General features: G+C 32.9%; 2 protein-coding genes across 2 annotated transcripts; both read left to right on the top strand.

Annotated features, from left to right (window-relative positions):
* Positions 1–7,205: 7,205 nt before the first annotated feature.
* Positions 7,206–12,171, top strand: LOC143078440 (uncharacterized). Its single transcript, XM_076253309.1, has 4 exons — positions 7,206–7,296; positions 8,028–8,163; positions 10,038–10,682; positions 12,057–12,171. Exons 1-4 carry the CDS (start codon positions 7,269–7,271, stop codon positions 12,127–12,129), a joined length of 882 nt encoding a protein of 293 aa, XP_076109424.1. The 5' UTR covers positions 7,206–7,268; the 3' UTR covers positions 12,130–12,171.
* A 953-nt stretch (positions 12,172–13,124) lies between these two features.
* Positions 13,125–18,253, top strand: LOC143080814 (uncharacterized). Its single transcript, XM_076256872.1, has 4 exons — positions 13,125–13,284; positions 15,982–16,123; positions 17,538–17,852; positions 18,113–18,253. Exons 1-4 carry the CDS (start codon positions 13,257–13,259, stop codon positions 18,177–18,179), a joined length of 552 nt encoding a protein of 183 aa, XP_076112987.1. The 5' UTR covers positions 13,125–13,256; the 3' UTR covers positions 18,180–18,253.
* The last annotated feature ends 218 nt before the right edge of the window (positions 18,254–18,471 follow it).

Below are 18,471 nucleotides of genomic sequence, written 5' to 3'. Positions count from 1 at the left end.
TCCGAGGAAAATTCAAAAAGGAAAGTCCCTAATCAGATGGCAAAATCAAAAGCTCAAACACATATAAGTGACAATTGTGATAATATCGATGAAAATAATAATAATAAAAACTATAAATCTATCACTTCAACAAAAAAGTACCTCTCTTGACGTGTTGATAACACTACAAACCATTAAAGTCTGAAGTGGCCTATATCTGTACTCGACTGTACTGATTTTTACTCGACCAGTCTGAATTGGTCTGACTTTTACTTGACATTACTCGACCCCAGTCTGAACCATACTTGACTGTACTGAATCGTACTTGACCCTTATTTTTGCCGTTGAAAATAGTCTGAACTATTACTCGACCAGTCTGAAACAGTCTTAACCCATTCTCGGCATGTACTCGACATATTTTTCCAGTCTAAACCATACTTAACCAAAGGTCTGAACAATACTCGACCAGTCTGAACCATACTAGACCAAAAAACCTCTACTTTTTTAACTGTTAAAATAAATTTCTTTTTAACTGACATATATAACAACAGCCAACAAAATTTATAAAAAAAATTAACCTTATAAAAGAAATATATCTCTGATTATATTTAGGATAAAAAAAAATATATTATATATAACTTATATCAAAAAGGGATAAAATTAAACAAATAAATAAAATTGTTTTTCTGATTAGCGGTGAAATATAAAGTATAACCTCTGCTTGGGGGCAAACTCATAAATTAGATCACACCTGGTCAGAGGTATTAAATTCTAAATAACATTGATTCAAAATTGCAACATCCTGTTCAAATTAAATAACAAGGCCTTTCGAATATACATGTATGTACTAGATAAGTAATACACGAATTTAAGAAAATAGGGCTTTCTTTTTACCTGTAAAACACACATGTACTGAGGTAATTAGAACATATTAAAGTGCTTTATGTATGACATGTTAATTTGACAAAAAAATACTTAAATTAATTGAAATTGTTTTCTACTGATACTTTGGAATAAATTTCCTTTTTTAAAAAGGATTGCTATGGAAATTCTATTATCATGATTATATTAAATTCTTGGTTTAATAAAACAAAACAATTAAAAGCTCTCATTTTTAAAAAAATTTATTAAGTTGTTTTATATACTATTTTATATATATCTAAATCAAAAAAACATTCACTGCATTATTACCTGAACTCAACTGACACCATAAATCTATACTAGGCTTTAGTTAATGGTGAAAATAGTCCAGTTACCATAAAATACTACAGAAATTTTGAATAATATTGAAAATATTAGTCACAATTCATTTTTTTAGATTATTTGATCAGCTTGTTTTATTTATATTTTAAAAGTTGATATTTATTATTATGTAAGTGTTGATTAAAGTTGAGTTGAAGTTATATTATGATTGATTATTGTGAAATTTTAATTTCAATACTGTATTAAATCCATTTTTAATTTCAAGTTGTTGTTCAAATTTCATTTTTATTAAAAAAATTCCTAAATTGATAAAATTCAGTTGATAGATACAAAGAATAGGTCTAGGTTGGTTAAGACTTGGTCGAGTATGGTTGTTATATCTATTTTGCGTGACTGTATTTATGCATCCCGTCATACTTTGAACGACAAAATTATTTCATGTCTACCTGTGCGAATTTCAAACGCGCAATTTTACACCAGTACCCATACCCTCCTTCCTTGATGGGTGCATTTTACATAGACAAATATAATCGTATAATATAATCAAAATGAGGATGTTAATTTGATGTATGCCTTTTTGTACTTCTTCGTTACATTTGTTGTTTTTATAGTGATTAAGATGATAACACAATGTTGACTGCTGTACCCCTATTTTTGACATTTTTACCTATTATGTCTGTTTGTTTTGTTCACGCATCGGTGACTATATAATGGAATTTGATGCGACTGTCATACAAGTGAGAGGTTTAGCTAGCTATAAAACCAGGTTCAATCCACCATTTTCTACATTTGAAAATGCCTGTACCAAGTCAGGAATATGACAGTTCTTGTCCATTCTTTTTTGATGCGTTTTGTTATTTGATTTTGCCATGTGATTATGGACTTTCCGAATTGATTTTCCTCTGAGTTCAGTATTTTTGTGATTTTACTTTTTTCAGACTAGGTCGAAACGGTTCAGACTAGGTCGAGTACGGTTCAGACTAGGTCGAGTACGGTTCAGACTCGTATAAAATGATTAAGTACTGGTCAAGTACACATTCAGACTGTTAAGTATGGTTCAGACTACAGTCGAGTATTATCAAGTAAATCTCAGACAAATTCAGACTGGTCGAGTAAAAATCAGTACAGTCGAGTACAGATATAGGCCATTTCAGACTTTTAATGGTTTGTAGTGTAAGTTGCAAATAGTTTCAAAAGTTGCAGGAATACTCCTCTGGCGCTTGTACAGTGAAGTATAATTGTAACAAGATATCTTTAGAATAAAAAAATATATTTGTTGTTAAAAAAAAAAAAGATAAGTTCCAAATGCTATATATCTTAGAGACATACTATAGAACGACCATTCTCAAAGTTGTCATATTTTACCAACTTGTACGTGTTTTAAAATTATCCAAATTCAAAACCAAAGGGAATTGACAAAAGGATATAACACTACTTTAAAATCTACTCGTTAAATCAATATACAAATAATAAGGTATGGTTTAATTAGACAACTACCCGTAAAAGAATAAAAAGGATGTGAATTAAAGTTACCGTATATATGGCTTCGACAATTATATACGACAATTATATATGAAAATTATATACGAAATGTTTTATCGAAAGGTCCGAAATATCGTGAGCCTAAATCCATCAATTGGAAATACAACTTTAAAATTTTGATGGATTCAGTTGAGGATTATGCCAGGCAATGGGCTAAGCGCGAGAAGGAAGACGTAGACACTCTTTCCGAATGGATTAAGGCAGTGAGGTCGTTGATACAAATCAGAATTAAGAAACTGAATGGGTCTATCAATGCCCATGCTACGTCAATCTTTAAAGACCCAAATGTTGCAAAACACCTATCCTACCTCCATGACAAATATGTTGTTGTCCCCGCAGATAAAGCCCCAAACAACATCGTTTTTGTGTGTAAAACTCATTACATTAACTGCTTGATTGACGAATTAGGTATTGACAATTCACTTGGAAACTCAACATATACCCTCACGACACTTACCAAAGAGGAAATCCTGGATAATCATAGGTCTGTTCTGTGTTCCTTTGGAATTTCAACCAAAGATGAAGAACTGGATCTGCCATCACTATATTGGATACCTAAACTACATAAGTGTCCTTAAAAACAACGGTATATTGCTGGGTCTTCCAAGTGCTCCACGAAACCTCTTTCGAAATTATTAACATCTATTTTATCAGCAATCAAAGACGGACTTCAAAGTTATTGTGAAACTGCCTATTCTAGAGGGGGCGTGAATCAGATGTGGATACTTAAAAATTCCAAAGATCTTTTAGAGTACATACAATTTAACTCTCTTTCATCTTGTAACAGTATTAAAACATTTGACTTTTCTACTCTTTACACTATATTCCACATTCCAAACTAAAAGACAAATTGAAAGAGTTGGTATTGCTTTGTTTCGTAAAAAAGAATGGCCAACGTAGATAAAAGTATCTTGTCTTAGGGAGGGATAAGTCCTACTTTGTAAAGGATCACTCTGATTCGAACAAAAAATTCTCTGAAACTGATATTATTAAGATGCTTGATTTCTTGATTGACAACATATTTGTTACGTTCGAAGGACGTGTTTTTCAACAGACTGTCGGTATTCCAATGGGAACAAACTGTGCCCCTCTACTTGCCGACTTGTTTCTTTATTATTATGAGGCTGACTTCATGCAGGAACTTCTTAGGAAGAAAGATAAGAAGTTAGCAATATCCTTTAACTCAACTTTTCGCTACATAGATGATGTTCTTTCACTAAATAATTCAAAATTTGGTGACTATGTGGAACGCATCTATCCAATCGAGCTAGAGATAAAGGATACTACAGATACAGTTAAGTCGGCCTCATATCTTGATTTACATCTAGAAATAGACACTCAGGGTCGGTTGAAAACAAAACTTTACGACAAAAGAGATGATTTCAGCTTTCCAATTGTGAACTTTTCATTTCTAAGTAGCAACATTCCAGCAGCACCTGCATACGGGGTATATATCTCCCAATTGATACGATATTCCCGTGCTTGCATTTCCTATCATGATTTTCTTGATAGAGGGTTGCTGCTTACAAGGAAGCTATTAAACCAAGAGTTCCAATGGTGAAGTTGAAATCATTCCTTCGTAAATTTTACGGACGCCATCACGAGTTGGTTGACCGTTATGGAATAACCGTTTCACAAATGATATCGGATATGTTCCTTACGTCGTAACTACAATCCCCTTCCCTTTCATGAATGTGACCTACCGAATTAGACTATTTACCGGATTTGTTATCACATAAGCAACACGACGGGTGCCACATGTGGAGCAGGATCTGTTTACCCTTCCGGAGCACCTGAGATCACCCCTAGTTTTTTGGTGGGTTTCGTGTTGTTTATTCTTTAGTTTTCTATGTTGTGTCGTGTGTGTTGTTGTTTGTTTGTCCTTTTCATTTTAAGCCATGGCGTTGTCAGTTTGTTTTAGATTTATGAGTTTGACTGTCCCTTTGGTATCTTTCGTCCCTCTTTTATAGCAAAACTCACATCTTAAAGTAAGCCATGAACGCTTCCGGGATGAAAAAATATTAAATATTTCGAAAACTAAAGCCCTAACTTGCGATTCACATGAACAAAAAAGAAGTTATGACAATTATGGTAGACAAAAATCAAAGAAAACCACTAGGTTAGGTTTCTGGCAAAAATGACAAGGCATGCAGCAAGGTTGTTGTGCATCTCTATATAAGGTTTAAAGTGATAAAATGTATGTTTTGAATAGTCAAATTGACTTTTAAAATAAATAAATGGGATCCAGTATGCACATTTATAACTGCTCCCAAAAAAGTGGGTAACATACAGGACCACAAAGCAGGATATAATACGTTTTCTCGGGGGTCATAACGACTAAAGAAAGCTCAAAATACAACAATAGAAACATGAAAAACGGATGATATTATAAAGTACTACATGTCAAAGTCTATTAAAATTTATATCAAGTGTTCTCCATGTTCTCCAACAAGTGAATATCGATTACAAAAGATAAAAGGTAAAATCACAAAAATTCTGAACTCTGAGGAAAATTCTTAAAGGAAAATCATTAATCAAATGGCAAAATCAAAAGCCCAAACACATCAAACGAATTGATAACAACTGTCATATTCCTGACTTGGTAAGGCATTTTCACGATAAACGATAAATACATTCACATTGCAAAATGACGAAAAACGACTAAAAGACATACAACATAGTTTAGTGAATACAATACAAACAAGCATTCTCTCAGTTACGAAATGAAAATAAATCATTAGAATGTAATACATAAGGGGTGCGAGATCCTTTGTCTTATGCAAGCTCCATGTTTAATTTCAATATATTAGCCTTACGAATGGCTTGTTGGAAATCGTATATAACATTAGAAACAAAAAGAATTGAAAAGAGTATCTATGGTAAAAATGAAAAAAAATAAAAAAACAGACAACAATAAATGAATGATGAAATACGACCTCGGTGTGGAGTGTCTTTCAGGCCTCTATTTGCATGAGATGTTATGTCACAGTTTGGATTGGAAAAAAGTTGCATGTTCTGTGATGAAGCCATTCAATGCAGTAGTTCAGATTGCAATAAAATAGAAGACACAATGGTAGTTAAACAAAACCTAATAGATTCAACGTCAAGGTACTGGACAAACAGTGGTTTTAATCTAGATTGTTTTATCCCTTAACATTTGTATTCCCAATCAGTAAACTAACAGCCGGAAGTGCATTCAAAAATATAAAACAAAAAACAGTACAGGGGAAACAACCATTACAGTATTACGTATAACAGATACACAAAAACAAACAAAACAATTCTAGAACATGTTTATAACAAAATGCTATCAAATGGAATAAGCATCACTGAAAGCAATCTCAAAATGCTAAGCCATTTTGGCAGTGCACAAATCATGTCTTCTTTTGACTCTTCGTGGCGTTAAAACACTAAATCCCTGGGATGTGTAGTAAATGACTTTTTTTTGTCTCTGATGGATGATTTTTTAATATTAATTGTATTTTGTAAAAACTATTTCCGCACTCCTTGTAACAAATTTACAATTTACAATGTATAGGTTTTATTATATGTATCAGCATATTGTATGTATTTTAGTAAAGACACCACCTAATTAACAATAGAGGTGACCACCGCAGACTGCCATCGGTAATATAACCCGATATAAACATAAATGCACATATGAACAGATAGGGAACTTGTTCAATTAGATTTTTTTAAACACTGTTTGATTTCATATTTTAGGTTAAAGATATATGTAAATCATCGTTTTTACCTGTATATAAATGAGTTCATTCTTGCTTCACTTCCAATGTTGACATTCTTTTTCTTTTATAACTGAATACTCCTAATTCATGCGTGACCCATATCTAGCTTAGGGATTGAATTGAAGATCCCATGAAAATGGATTCAATGAGTTCGATTTTTTTACTCGCAAGTGAATAATTCATTAGCGTTGTTTCTTAGCTCTTTTTTTGGAAAGATTGAACCAAAACTGGCATCTTAAAGTGAATTATCATTTCCCTGTTTTACTTTCGTTAATGATTGAACAAAATAAATCATATTTTGATTCTTTTCTTAATATCGTTGCTAATGTCATTTTAAGGTAAAAAAAAAACCAGAAGCAAAGGTCGAAAAACAGTTGTATTGTTTAAACCTTTATCGATAGATGTTCATAGCAAAATGGGAAGATTTAAAAGTCGAAATCATAAAATACATTGCGTAAAATTAACCGAACCAGGAATCATAGAGAAATACAACTTCTTATTACAAATGTTGTATTACAATTCCTGTAGATGGAATCATCATTGAAATACATAATTTCTATATTGTGGTGAGATTTAATGAAACACGGTCATTTTTGAAATAATTGAGAAATGGCCATTATTCAAATTATTATTAGAAGACTAAAGGAAGTATATAGGGTATATATATAGAAAGAATGTTAGATGAAGAATTTGGTAGTACTAATACTTGTACTTAATATATATTGATAAGATAGGTCACGCTCGTTAGTTAATACAATATTTACGAACTATTAAAATTCAGACAATTCACCAGGAAAAATGTACAAATTATGTATTTTCTTTTGTGGTAAGCTTAATTATGAAAATATGTTGATGCTACTCACTACCTTCTTTTGTTGTTCCATCAAAACTTTTATGATTTTTTTTATTCTTTTCAAGTACAATGTTGTTGTTTTTTGTATGGTGTTTGCTTATTTTGATATAACTGCAGCTGTTTAATGAATGTTTTTTTAATATTGTTTAAAGGACAAACATGAAATTATAAAAGATGTTTCAACATTTTTAAAAGATTTTTTGTTGTGTAGCGTTTACAATTTATTACTATGTTATGCATGAAAATAGGAAATTTAATTGATTTAATAACACAAAGGCTTGTCAGTAAAACTATCAAACCGTTTCTTCGAAGAAATTGATTATTCACAATACCCTTGTTTGAGGAATTAGGGAGCTACCTTTTGATTTTTATGGGGGGGGGCTAGGATGAAATTTGAAAAAAATAGGCAGGACAGGAGTTTTGAGTAAAAAAAAAGGCAGGATGACAATTTAGGTAAAAAAAGTCAGGATAAACTAATAAAAAAAAGGCAGGACCGAATAGAGTGAAAAATAAAAAGGCAGGACAGAGATTACAACTAAAAAAAAATGCAGGACAAACTTTTTCATCCTAGCACCTCCCCCCCCCCCCCCCCCCCCACCCCTAAAAATCAAATGGTAGCTCCCTTAGTCATTTGCACTTTTTTGTACAACAATCATACAGATAAATAAGTTATTTTTTTACGACTTTGTCACGTGACTTTGTAGTGTTGTTTGGAAAGACATCGGCTTTCTTCAATAATGGTATGCCATGTGACACCATCTTAAGCTTTAACTGTGACAGGTTCAGTGTGGATACCGACGAGAGAATATGTGACACAAACGGATTCTTGTATCACAACTTGTGAGTAATCTGTATGACTTTAATTTGCATTTTATTAACAGCTATTTATACAAGCCACATAGATACAAAAATTAAATATGTTTAAACTAAAAGCCAAATAGGTTTGATACATATAGTATGGTGGCAAAAAACCCGATTATGTTATGAATAAAGGCAACAGTATCATACCGGTGTTAAAAGTCTTAAATCGATAGAGATAAAACAAATCTGGGTCACAAACCAAAACCGATGGAAAATCATCAACTATAAGAGGAAAAAAGGAATAAAGAGAACACTGAAGTGCAACAAAAACAAACGCCAACATATATAGAAACGAACTATTTGATATCAACTGTCTTATACCTGACTTGGAACAGGACATACTAATTAATATTTTACTATCTAGCATATTTAGGTTGTGAAACACAAACCACACAATAGCAAAAGAATAACAATTCTATTATAAATGAACACATTGGGGAAATAAATTCTCATGACTTTTTTTTATATAAAGGAGCCAATATTGTTTTACATGTTCTATGATAGAAGTGAAAACAGTAATCACCATAGAAACAGGGATTTAGACCAGAGAGGAGTTTAACGACATTAAAATATTGAAATTCAAACACCTTCACACTGCACACCTTCTAAGATACACCAACCTGTTCATCATGGGTTATATCACTGCACACCTTCTAAGATACATCAACCTGTTCATCATAGGTTATATCAAATATCACAAAGATAAACTAAGTCATAGTAATATTTCTTATATTTTTTGGAAATCAACCCTTGATATTCATATTATAACATCATGAGTAGATCCAAAGTTAGCTTTGTGAAAGTAAGTTTTTTAGAAGAATTGTCATCAAATCATAAATTTGATCACGCTATTTAAAATATTACTCTAATCCCAATGTGGATTGATCGATCGAATGTACAGTACCAAAATATTTTCTGCATTGTCAGGATGACATAATAGATAGGTTTTGCAAAAATTATGCCACTTAAAAATGAGGGTGTATTAAAAAAGGACCGGATTTTTGTCTGCAACTTGTCATCTTTGGATCTATAAAAAGCAATGTTGCATGCAAAGGCTCCATGAATGAACTATTTCATAAGTCAGAAGCGCCTTTCTGGATTTACGTTCACCAGGAACACTAAAAAAACAAACATAAACGCACTGAGACCGCGGCTGCGTATCAATACGTCCTACGCTAGCAAATGGACAATGTTAAGCATGGGATTTACTGATGGATGTGAGAAGTCAGGGGCCAGCCAAACTGTGTGTTCTTCCCAAAGTGTTCTGTATCATTTTAGTGTTAATACATTTTGATTAAGATTTTTATTTCGTCCTAGAAATACATACTGTTAAGTTTGAAGAATTTAATATATAAATAACATCTGATATTAAGTAATTATCGTCAGTTCGGGTAAATGTTTTGTTTCTTTCTAATCGTTTGATTTTTGACCTTCATTCATAATTCTCTCAGTGTTGTATATAATTTTGAAAACATAAACATTTTTTCTCCACGGACGTAACCTTTATTCTATTTATTGACCGAACAATAAAATATTTAAACGATATAGGACTTTATTAAACGCCTTCGTATATAAGAGAGGCGAAAGATACCAAAGAGACATCCAAACTCGTAAAAATAAACTTACAACACCATGCCTAAATAAGAAAAAGACAAACACAAAACACAAAACACAACATAGAAATTAAAAACGGATCAACACGAACCTCATAAAAAAACTAGGGGTGATCTTATGTCTTCCGGAACCGTAAGCAAATCCTGCTCCGTGTGTTATTTTTAAAGTTGTTTTAGAATTTGAATACGGTTATGTGTAATCAATTGATATATTTAGTCAACCTTATTTTTTTTAACTAGCTGCGCATTTGATCAAGCCGTTTGTAAAGACAGCACAGTAGTGATAGACTCTTCATTCTCATGTTTACTGTCGCCAGCAACAGCAACGGTTAAACCACCGACAACCGCAACGGTTAAACCAACGACAACCGCAACGATTAAACCACTGATAACAGCAACGGTTAAACCACTGACAACAGCAACGGTTAAGCCACCGACAACCGCAACGGTTAATCCCATGACAACAGCAACGATTAAACCACTGACAACAGCAACGATTAAACCACCTACAACCGCAACGGTTAAACCAACGACAACAGCAACGGTTAAACCACCAACAACAGCAACGATTAAACTAACGACAACCGCAATCAAAACGACGACGATGACAAGCGGCACAAAAATGTCTACAACAGCACAAATCATAATGACAGGAACAACGGATAAGCCAACAACAAAAACCTTAACGACACAAAAGCCGCAATCAACGACTCCACAGCCTAATTCAACGACATCAAATCCCCAACCAACGACTAAACAACCATCGACAGCCCGGCCTACACGTAATCTGTTAGAACAAATGTTTTGTGACAATAAGAATACAATTGTATGTAAATATGATCCAAGCAAAGTTTGTGGTACTGATGGCGTTACGTATGATAACAAGTAAGTACCGCTCATGTTGTTTTATATCATTCTATTGGAAGTTAAATACCTTTCATTGATAGTTAATACGAGAGAAACATTTTACTCTTTCACATGGATCAGCAGGAAACATTTTTTTAAAATGTCACTCTCGTGTTGAACTATCAAAAATCAATGATTTAAAAGACAACAAATTTAATTTCAACACATGCTTCCGGTTTCGTATTACATCAATTTATTTCACTTGACTGGGCGGAGTTTGAATGTTTCGCTCATAATAAACCATTCCATCTATAGATAGGTGTTTTAGGATAAACTCATCAATGAAGTGTCCAGTCATTCTTTTGTAAATTCCTTTGATGGCACTGATAGGTGATTATAAATCAGTAATAATTATAACAGCAATCATCCTAATCACACACATCTTCAATAGACTGTCCTTATGCAAATTAAAACGTAAGCTCCGCCCAAGCAGTTGAAATGACATTGGTAATAGACTGTCAACATAAATTAACCCATCTTGCTTTATTTGTTAGTTTTTGAATGGCTGTAACGTTATATAAATGAATTCATAATGCATTAATTATAGTTAATTAAAAATTTGAATACAAAAAGGACAGATAACTCAGTATAACATATAAATATATATGAGAATGTGACAGAGCAGATTGTTACCCAGGGGAAAAAACATTGTCAACATTGGCTTTGACTCGGTTGGCAATATTTTATTTGGGTAAAATTTGCTCTATCTGTAATTTAGAGAGTATAAGAACTTAAAACGTTTGTAAAAATATAACCATTTTCGTAATAATGAAACGGGAGACATTTAATTATAACTTAATTTGGTGTATTTACTGTCTTCTGATTGGTTAAAAGTATTACTTTTATTTTCAATGTTGTCAATTTTTATGGCGACACGCCCACTCTGACGTTGTGTATTATACGTCATCATGTGTGTATATTGTTATTGTAAATATAAATAATATAAAAAGTTCTTTGAGTTTAATTTTTGATGGAAATTTATTTATAATGAAAGTCAATAGTTTATTTTGAATTTAATGAACCATAAAATCAATTTTTGACTCTTCACATTTTACAGTGGCGGATCCAGAGGGGGGGTTCCGGGGGTCCGCACCCCCCCTTTATTTTGGCCGATCAATGCATTTGAATCGGGACATATGTTTGCACCCCCCCTGCACCCCCCCTTTGCCCTGGGCTAGCACCCCCCCTTTCGAAAATTCCTGCATCCGCCACTGTTTTACATAATCCGCTTGGTGTAAATCTTTCTAGATTCGGTGTAAACAATCTATTGTTATTTGTGTCTACAGCTAGTAATTCTTAGAAATTATGTTCCAATTACACAATTAATATTACTATCATATGCTACTTTTTCAGTTGTGAGTTTGCCAAAGTACAGTGTGATAACATCTACTTGCAAATAAAGAACGCTGGAGATTGCAGTTCATAGACTATTTTACGGGTTCACTCAAATAAATATACTGCTTTCAAACTATGGTTATAATTTTGATATGAGAACTTTAAAAACGGTTTTAAAATTATAACTTACATAACCAAAAGGACATCTAGAGGTCATCCTATGATCTTTAAAAACAGACAAATGATCTTAATTCGCCCTATTTGGTTGATTAACAGGCAAAGCCTTATTGTACACTATTTTCACTTTTGGAAGGTGTAAATAGCGACAACGTGTGTATAGTCAGGCAGTGCCATAATTTGTGAGCCATGAATACTTGGCTTTAAAAGGAATGTTTTAATGAAAAGTAGATTTTTTAGTGTTTTTCTTGCTCAGAAACTATTCAAGTTGATATGGAATCTTTGCCTTGCAATGGACAATAATTATTTTATATGTATGATATGGAATCTTCGCATGCACAGAAATGTATAGTTCTTTTCTAAATAGTGTCTTACTGAATGGACGTCTTTTATATCTTTAAAGACCAAACTTTAAACCTATAAATGTCATTTAATGTTGTTATCTTGTATATAGTTTGGTTGGTATCTCATTGTCTCTTATCCAATATTTCATCTTATTCATAATACAAAATCCCGTTGATTTAGGAACTAATAATGGTAACGAACACGTGGACGTATGTTTTAATAGACGAAGTTCGCGCGCTGAGAAATGGGACTGCCCATTATAATCATTTTCCAGGTCAATTTCAGAATAAAATGAAACTTGAATCCTTATTTTTACTTGTGTGCAGCTGCTCGGATACATAAAACACATAGCTTCTTTTGATATTGAGTTTTTGTTCTATTTATAACTATTCCAAGTGAACTTCTTTTTTAAAGTATTTGTTGGCTTTAGCAATAATTTGGAAGAGTAATAAACATGATAAATGAGGATCAGATTAAGCGTCTATCTGTTGTACTACATGACCTCAATATAATTGTCATGAAATGACGGAATAGTTCTATATGGATGAAAACATTCCTCGTAAATACACTACAACAATAACCAGATTGACTCAGGTCGAAGTCGTCATGATAAGAACATAGATAAGTCACGGATATAGCACATAAGGAACAGTAATAGGTGTGCAAAGGAGAAACAAAAAAGGAAACGTCACTAAAATGAATGTTTTAATAAATCTGTGTGCTGGTAAGTATTGTATATTAAATCACTTTTCCAATTCCAGTGAATTGGTATTGCTTATTCCGTAAAAAGTAGTTCCACAATTTGCAAGTTCAAAGTTTATTTTTAACTGAGCAGTCTTTAAAAAATCGAGAAAGAGATGAGTACGCTAGTGAGAAAAAAAAAAACACAACGACGAAATTACCAAAAAGACATCCAAGGGACAACGTGTCAATTAGGTCTTAGGCGCAGATCCCAGTGTCACGGAGCTGGTATAAGGCACTGGCTTTAAAGACTCATGTTCAGATATACATATTTAAGTTATGAAAACTTAAACTTTCTTAATGGTTTTTGTAGTAAATTAAAAGTGTTATTAGGTAAACTTGGTTTTCAGCATGTCTGGGAAAATCAAAATACTATGTCAAAGAAAAAATTACTTTTTTCATTTCAAAAGAAATTAGAAGAGGAATTCATAAAATACTGGAAACATGCTCTTTTTTGTGACTCTAATAATGGTAATAGTCATGGTAATAAACTAAGAACATATCGCAAAGTTAAAAACAATTTTGAATTAGAAAAATATCTTCTACTGGACCTTAACAAAAGTGTTATTTCTAAAATGGTAAAAATCAGAATTAGTAATAGTAAATTACTAATAGAAGTTGGTAGATATACAAGAACACCTTTAGAACAGAGAATTTGTCAATTTTTAAGGATGGAATTGAAGATGAGTTCCATTTCCTTATTCATGTAAAGCGTTAGAACTTAATAGAAATGTACTCTTTTGTAATTTAAGTGATATAGTTCCATCTTTTGTTAATATGTGTGAACAAGATCAGTTTAGTTTCATGTTGAAAAGTAATGATACGGACATTAGTACTGTAAGTGTAGCTGGAATAAGCGATATGTATGATTTGAACATTCATTTAAAGCAAACATAATGTTGTTAAGAGCTTTTATAGTATTAAAGCTGATTGTAATAGCTTGAATTAATAATATTGTATGAATAACATCTCCACGCAATGTAAATATATAATACGTATCTCTTATCATGATCATTGAGAACATATGTTTGGTTGTTTGTTTGTTTGTTTGTTTGTTTTTTGTAAATGTCGGCTGGTATCATTTCTGTATAGGAATTGTCACCAGTAAAATTATTTGATTTGATTTGATTTATTTATTATAAACAGCTAGGTTCATAAATATACACTTCAATTAATTTACATTGTTTGATATAGACACATCCATTCACTCTCATTAACTATCCTCAACCCTCAACTCTCTCGCATCTCCACATTTACCAACTTTCATTATCGTGAAGGCCTTCACTACTTTCGTCACTTTCTCACAAATAAAATCGTCATTCATCCCCGGACCACACAACTATAGGGACCGAATATAAACAAACAGAGACATAAATTATACGGCTTCTAATTATAAATGATTACAGTTAACACACAGCTGCATCATACATTAAATTTAACGGTCAATCAGACAGTCTGCTAAAGTTCACTAGAGCAATAAATTTAAAAATACTTAACACTCTTTTACTATAGAAAATTAATGTGGGCAATTAAATACCGATCTTAGATAAGACATGTAAGATATAAATGTGCAAAGTTCTACCCTATGACACCAGGAGTAACAAGACCATATTTTGACAAACAACTCCCATTTTCACTATCATTTACCTTTTTTTTTTATGTTTTTATCGTCTGAATCGTTATCTAGATCTTGTGTTTTGATTATTATTTAGCAACTCTTCGTCCTTCGTAGAAGAAAGCCAAATGTTACCTTGCAGTGTTACATTGGATACAATTTTCTTTTAAATCGTGGCGATTCACTAAAGCATAAGGCTATCTTTTCTTTAAAAGTTCTGTCTTGTAACTATATAAAGGTTATTGGTCGCGGTGAATTTAACCCCTTCTCAATTCAATTACTGTACTCTGAAAACACTTCACCATTTTCTATCAACCGTGTCTATATTACTAAATGAATGGAATTGAAATTGGTTGTCGCGTTTTCTTTTTTCACATAAAATCCACGAATATTGTTTTATACCACAAAGCGTAGTTTTACTTTATTATATGTATATTTCAAGATTTTTTTGTTTGTTAAAATCGGGAAAAATGCCAGTTCGGATCGACCGCATTTCACGACGTTCGGCTCTGAGATTTACGTGCCGTCATCCAACATTTTCGTCATTGCACGTCTGCTCAGCAAAATTAAATTTTATTTCGTATCAGATACGGTAAATATTGACCTTACACTGAAACACTTTGTGATACACATACGCTCTCTGCAATTTAACAACAGATGTTTAAGAGCCTTTCCTTCCGCGGAACTGCATCAATTCAACAGGAAAAGGGTGGTGACCTGTGGGGGGGGGGGGGGGGATTACTTCAACTTCAGTTTTCGGCTGGAATGTGACCCACCCCATTCATATATTAACGCATAAAATGTTAAGCCCACTCATATATTGGGTTGTTCTGAGTACGGAAATACCAGAAATCAGGTGCAGATCCAGGATTTAATGTTAGGGGGTTTGGGGTGCAAAAATGTATATTTCGAGGGTATTTTCTAGTACGTATAAAAACAAATTTGATGTATTTAAATATTCATTTATACCCCTTTTCAATATAATAAGTAATACATGTTCTGTGGACAAATTCTACCAATATCGGTCAAGCCTACATACAAGAAATTTGTTTTTATGTATTACAGTTGTAAGCGTGATCTACGGAGTATCAGCCACAGTAAGTTTTGAAGAGCTATGCCGGGAGATAATACTACTAGACTGTAGTCAGCTGACAGTCGACACAGATGAAACAGTGTGTGACTCTAATGGAAACTCGTATATGAATTTGTGAGTAGTTAATCTCTGTATTTACTTTACCAGTGAGCGGCCTTACGGTATATTTGTGTACATTAAGTGTTTGATTACATTTGACAGAAAAGAACGGCAGTGTGCATGGTTTTTGTAGCATTTGTAATATTACTCAACAGATATCTATGGTAATGGAATTATTATTTATTAGACTAACACCGTTAGCAATTGGCTTGAAAGACTTACTAAGAAAGACATAGCTGATGTCGTTCAATCATTTTGTCTGGTATTTGATTGTAAACATCTTTGCATGTTTCTTTTCTGTACAGGTTGTTCGGGACATTTCACAAGGTTGTGTTTTCTTGTGAAAACTACTTTGAAGTAAGGTAACCGATATTTCAGTATGATTTCCTATTTATTTCTGAGAACTTGCTTTCACCTGGTTACTATGATCAATCTTTGATATGATATTGTTCAAAGCTGTTTTGTTTGTGGTTGGTTTTTTTTTATCCCCTTTTATACACTTATTATAGAGTTAAACGATTTCCATTTATTGACTTATTTATGTTATATTTTAAAAACACTCTCGTTTGTACATTGATTGAGATTAAAACAAAGGTCTGAGATATATTATTTAGTTTTTTTTGGGGTGGGGAGGGGGGAAAGGGGGTGTATTTGGTAGTATGGGATTTCATAGTCTCTGTGTTTAATCCATTCACAGCTGATTATACTCGATGCGATGAAGAGCTGGTATGTTATTTATACTGATGTCTATTGTTGGAAACCATAGACTGACCTCTAAATGTATTTATGGTGCTTTGGTTTTCTCTGTGTTGTCTAATTGATATGTACTTTATGTGCAAATTATTTAATTGGCCTTGCGAGGTTTGTATAGCCAGTCAAGATCGTTAAAAACTTCCTTCATCATAATTGATTACTAGTAGTTTGCTTTACAGCCGATTTCAATGAGTTTATAGCTAAAGGTAATATCTTTGGCTAGCTTGCTTGCTAGCTAAACTGTGAAGTCATTGATAGGTTATGTAAACTACCCTCCTTTAATATTAGCCTATTCCGACAGATAACCACTCTATCTTTCTGTATGACTAGGCTACTTCGAAAGGAGGGTAGTATACCTTACCTCATAATGACTTCACGGTTCAGCTAGCAAGCAAGCTAACCAAAGATATTACCTTTAGCTACACACTCATTGAAATCGACTGTAACAATTTTATTCAACAAGTTCAAGAATAAACTTTTTAAACGAAATATCAATATATAGAGAACATTATAAAATGCTGGCATTACAGATTACACCTGACGCTTTGAGCGCTGAATATCCATTTTCAACATTTTCCTCTGGTGAATACGCCGTCTTATTTACAATTCAAATGATATGAAAGCAGCTGAAACTATGCTAAAGATCTAAAATGAATATCATTATTCTTTATTATAGCTGTGCTTTTGATCAGGCCAGATGTAAAGACAAACGTATACAAATAGATGCTGAGTTTGGATGTGTGACGACAACGAACAAAATGGCATCTACAACATATGTTGCCATGACAACCAAAATGGCAACTCCAATGAAAACGACACCTATGCCTGCAACCACTCCTACCCCTACTACAACAACGACCAAACCTACGACCACGCCCAAGCCAACACGTGACCAGCTCGGACAATTGTTCTGTGATAATAAAGGCATAGTAACATGTAGCTATGATCAAGTTAAAGTTTGCGCCTCTAATGGAGTTACACACACAAATAAGTAAGTATGATATTACGTGTCATTTGAAAATGTTATGGGTGTAGGGCGGTTTACTATCCCCCTCACTAACACTTAAATTATTGAGATTCAAATGCAGTAGTAATACATCTAAGTTAGTATTAACAATTGGAAACAATTACATTGGTATGTTATTAGTGGAACGAAAAGTTTCCAGTCACCACTAAACACTTAGCTGAGAAAAAATAGACTTTAATCATTAATTAATCTGAATCAAGCAATCTCTTCTTTCTTTCTTTCAGCTGTGAGTTTCAGAAGGCACAATGTGACAACATCTGGCTAACAATAGTAAAGACGGGTCAATGTTGAAAAAAAGCTTGAATAAAGAATTTGACGGAAGAAATAATCCCATACAGTATCGTTCAATAAAATTGATCTGATCACTTCTAGTTAACCAAAGCTTTACAATAATAGAAGACGTGCAAGCTATATTGAAGAAATTAAAGAAATAAATTTTCAATAGAGATTGGTTCCAGTTTCTGCGTCTCATGAGTATAAAGACTTGTCCTAAAAGGGTGTTTAAAATTGTTTGCTGTGCAGGATCATGTATAAATACCCAGCCACGTCCGGTTTTGTCAGAATGGAGGAGTGAAATCCTTTG

The sequence above is a fragment of the Mytilus galloprovincialis genome, chromosome 6, assembly GCF_965363235.1.
Source record: "Mytilus galloprovincialis chromosome 6, xbMytGall1.hap1.1, whole genome shotgun sequence".
Taxonomy (NCBI): domain Eukaryota; kingdom Metazoa; phylum Mollusca; class Bivalvia; order Mytilida; family Mytilidae; genus Mytilus; species Mytilus galloprovincialis.
The sequence above is the reverse complement of the archived record's forward strand: the minus strand, read 5'-3'. Positions and strand labels throughout refer to the sequence as shown.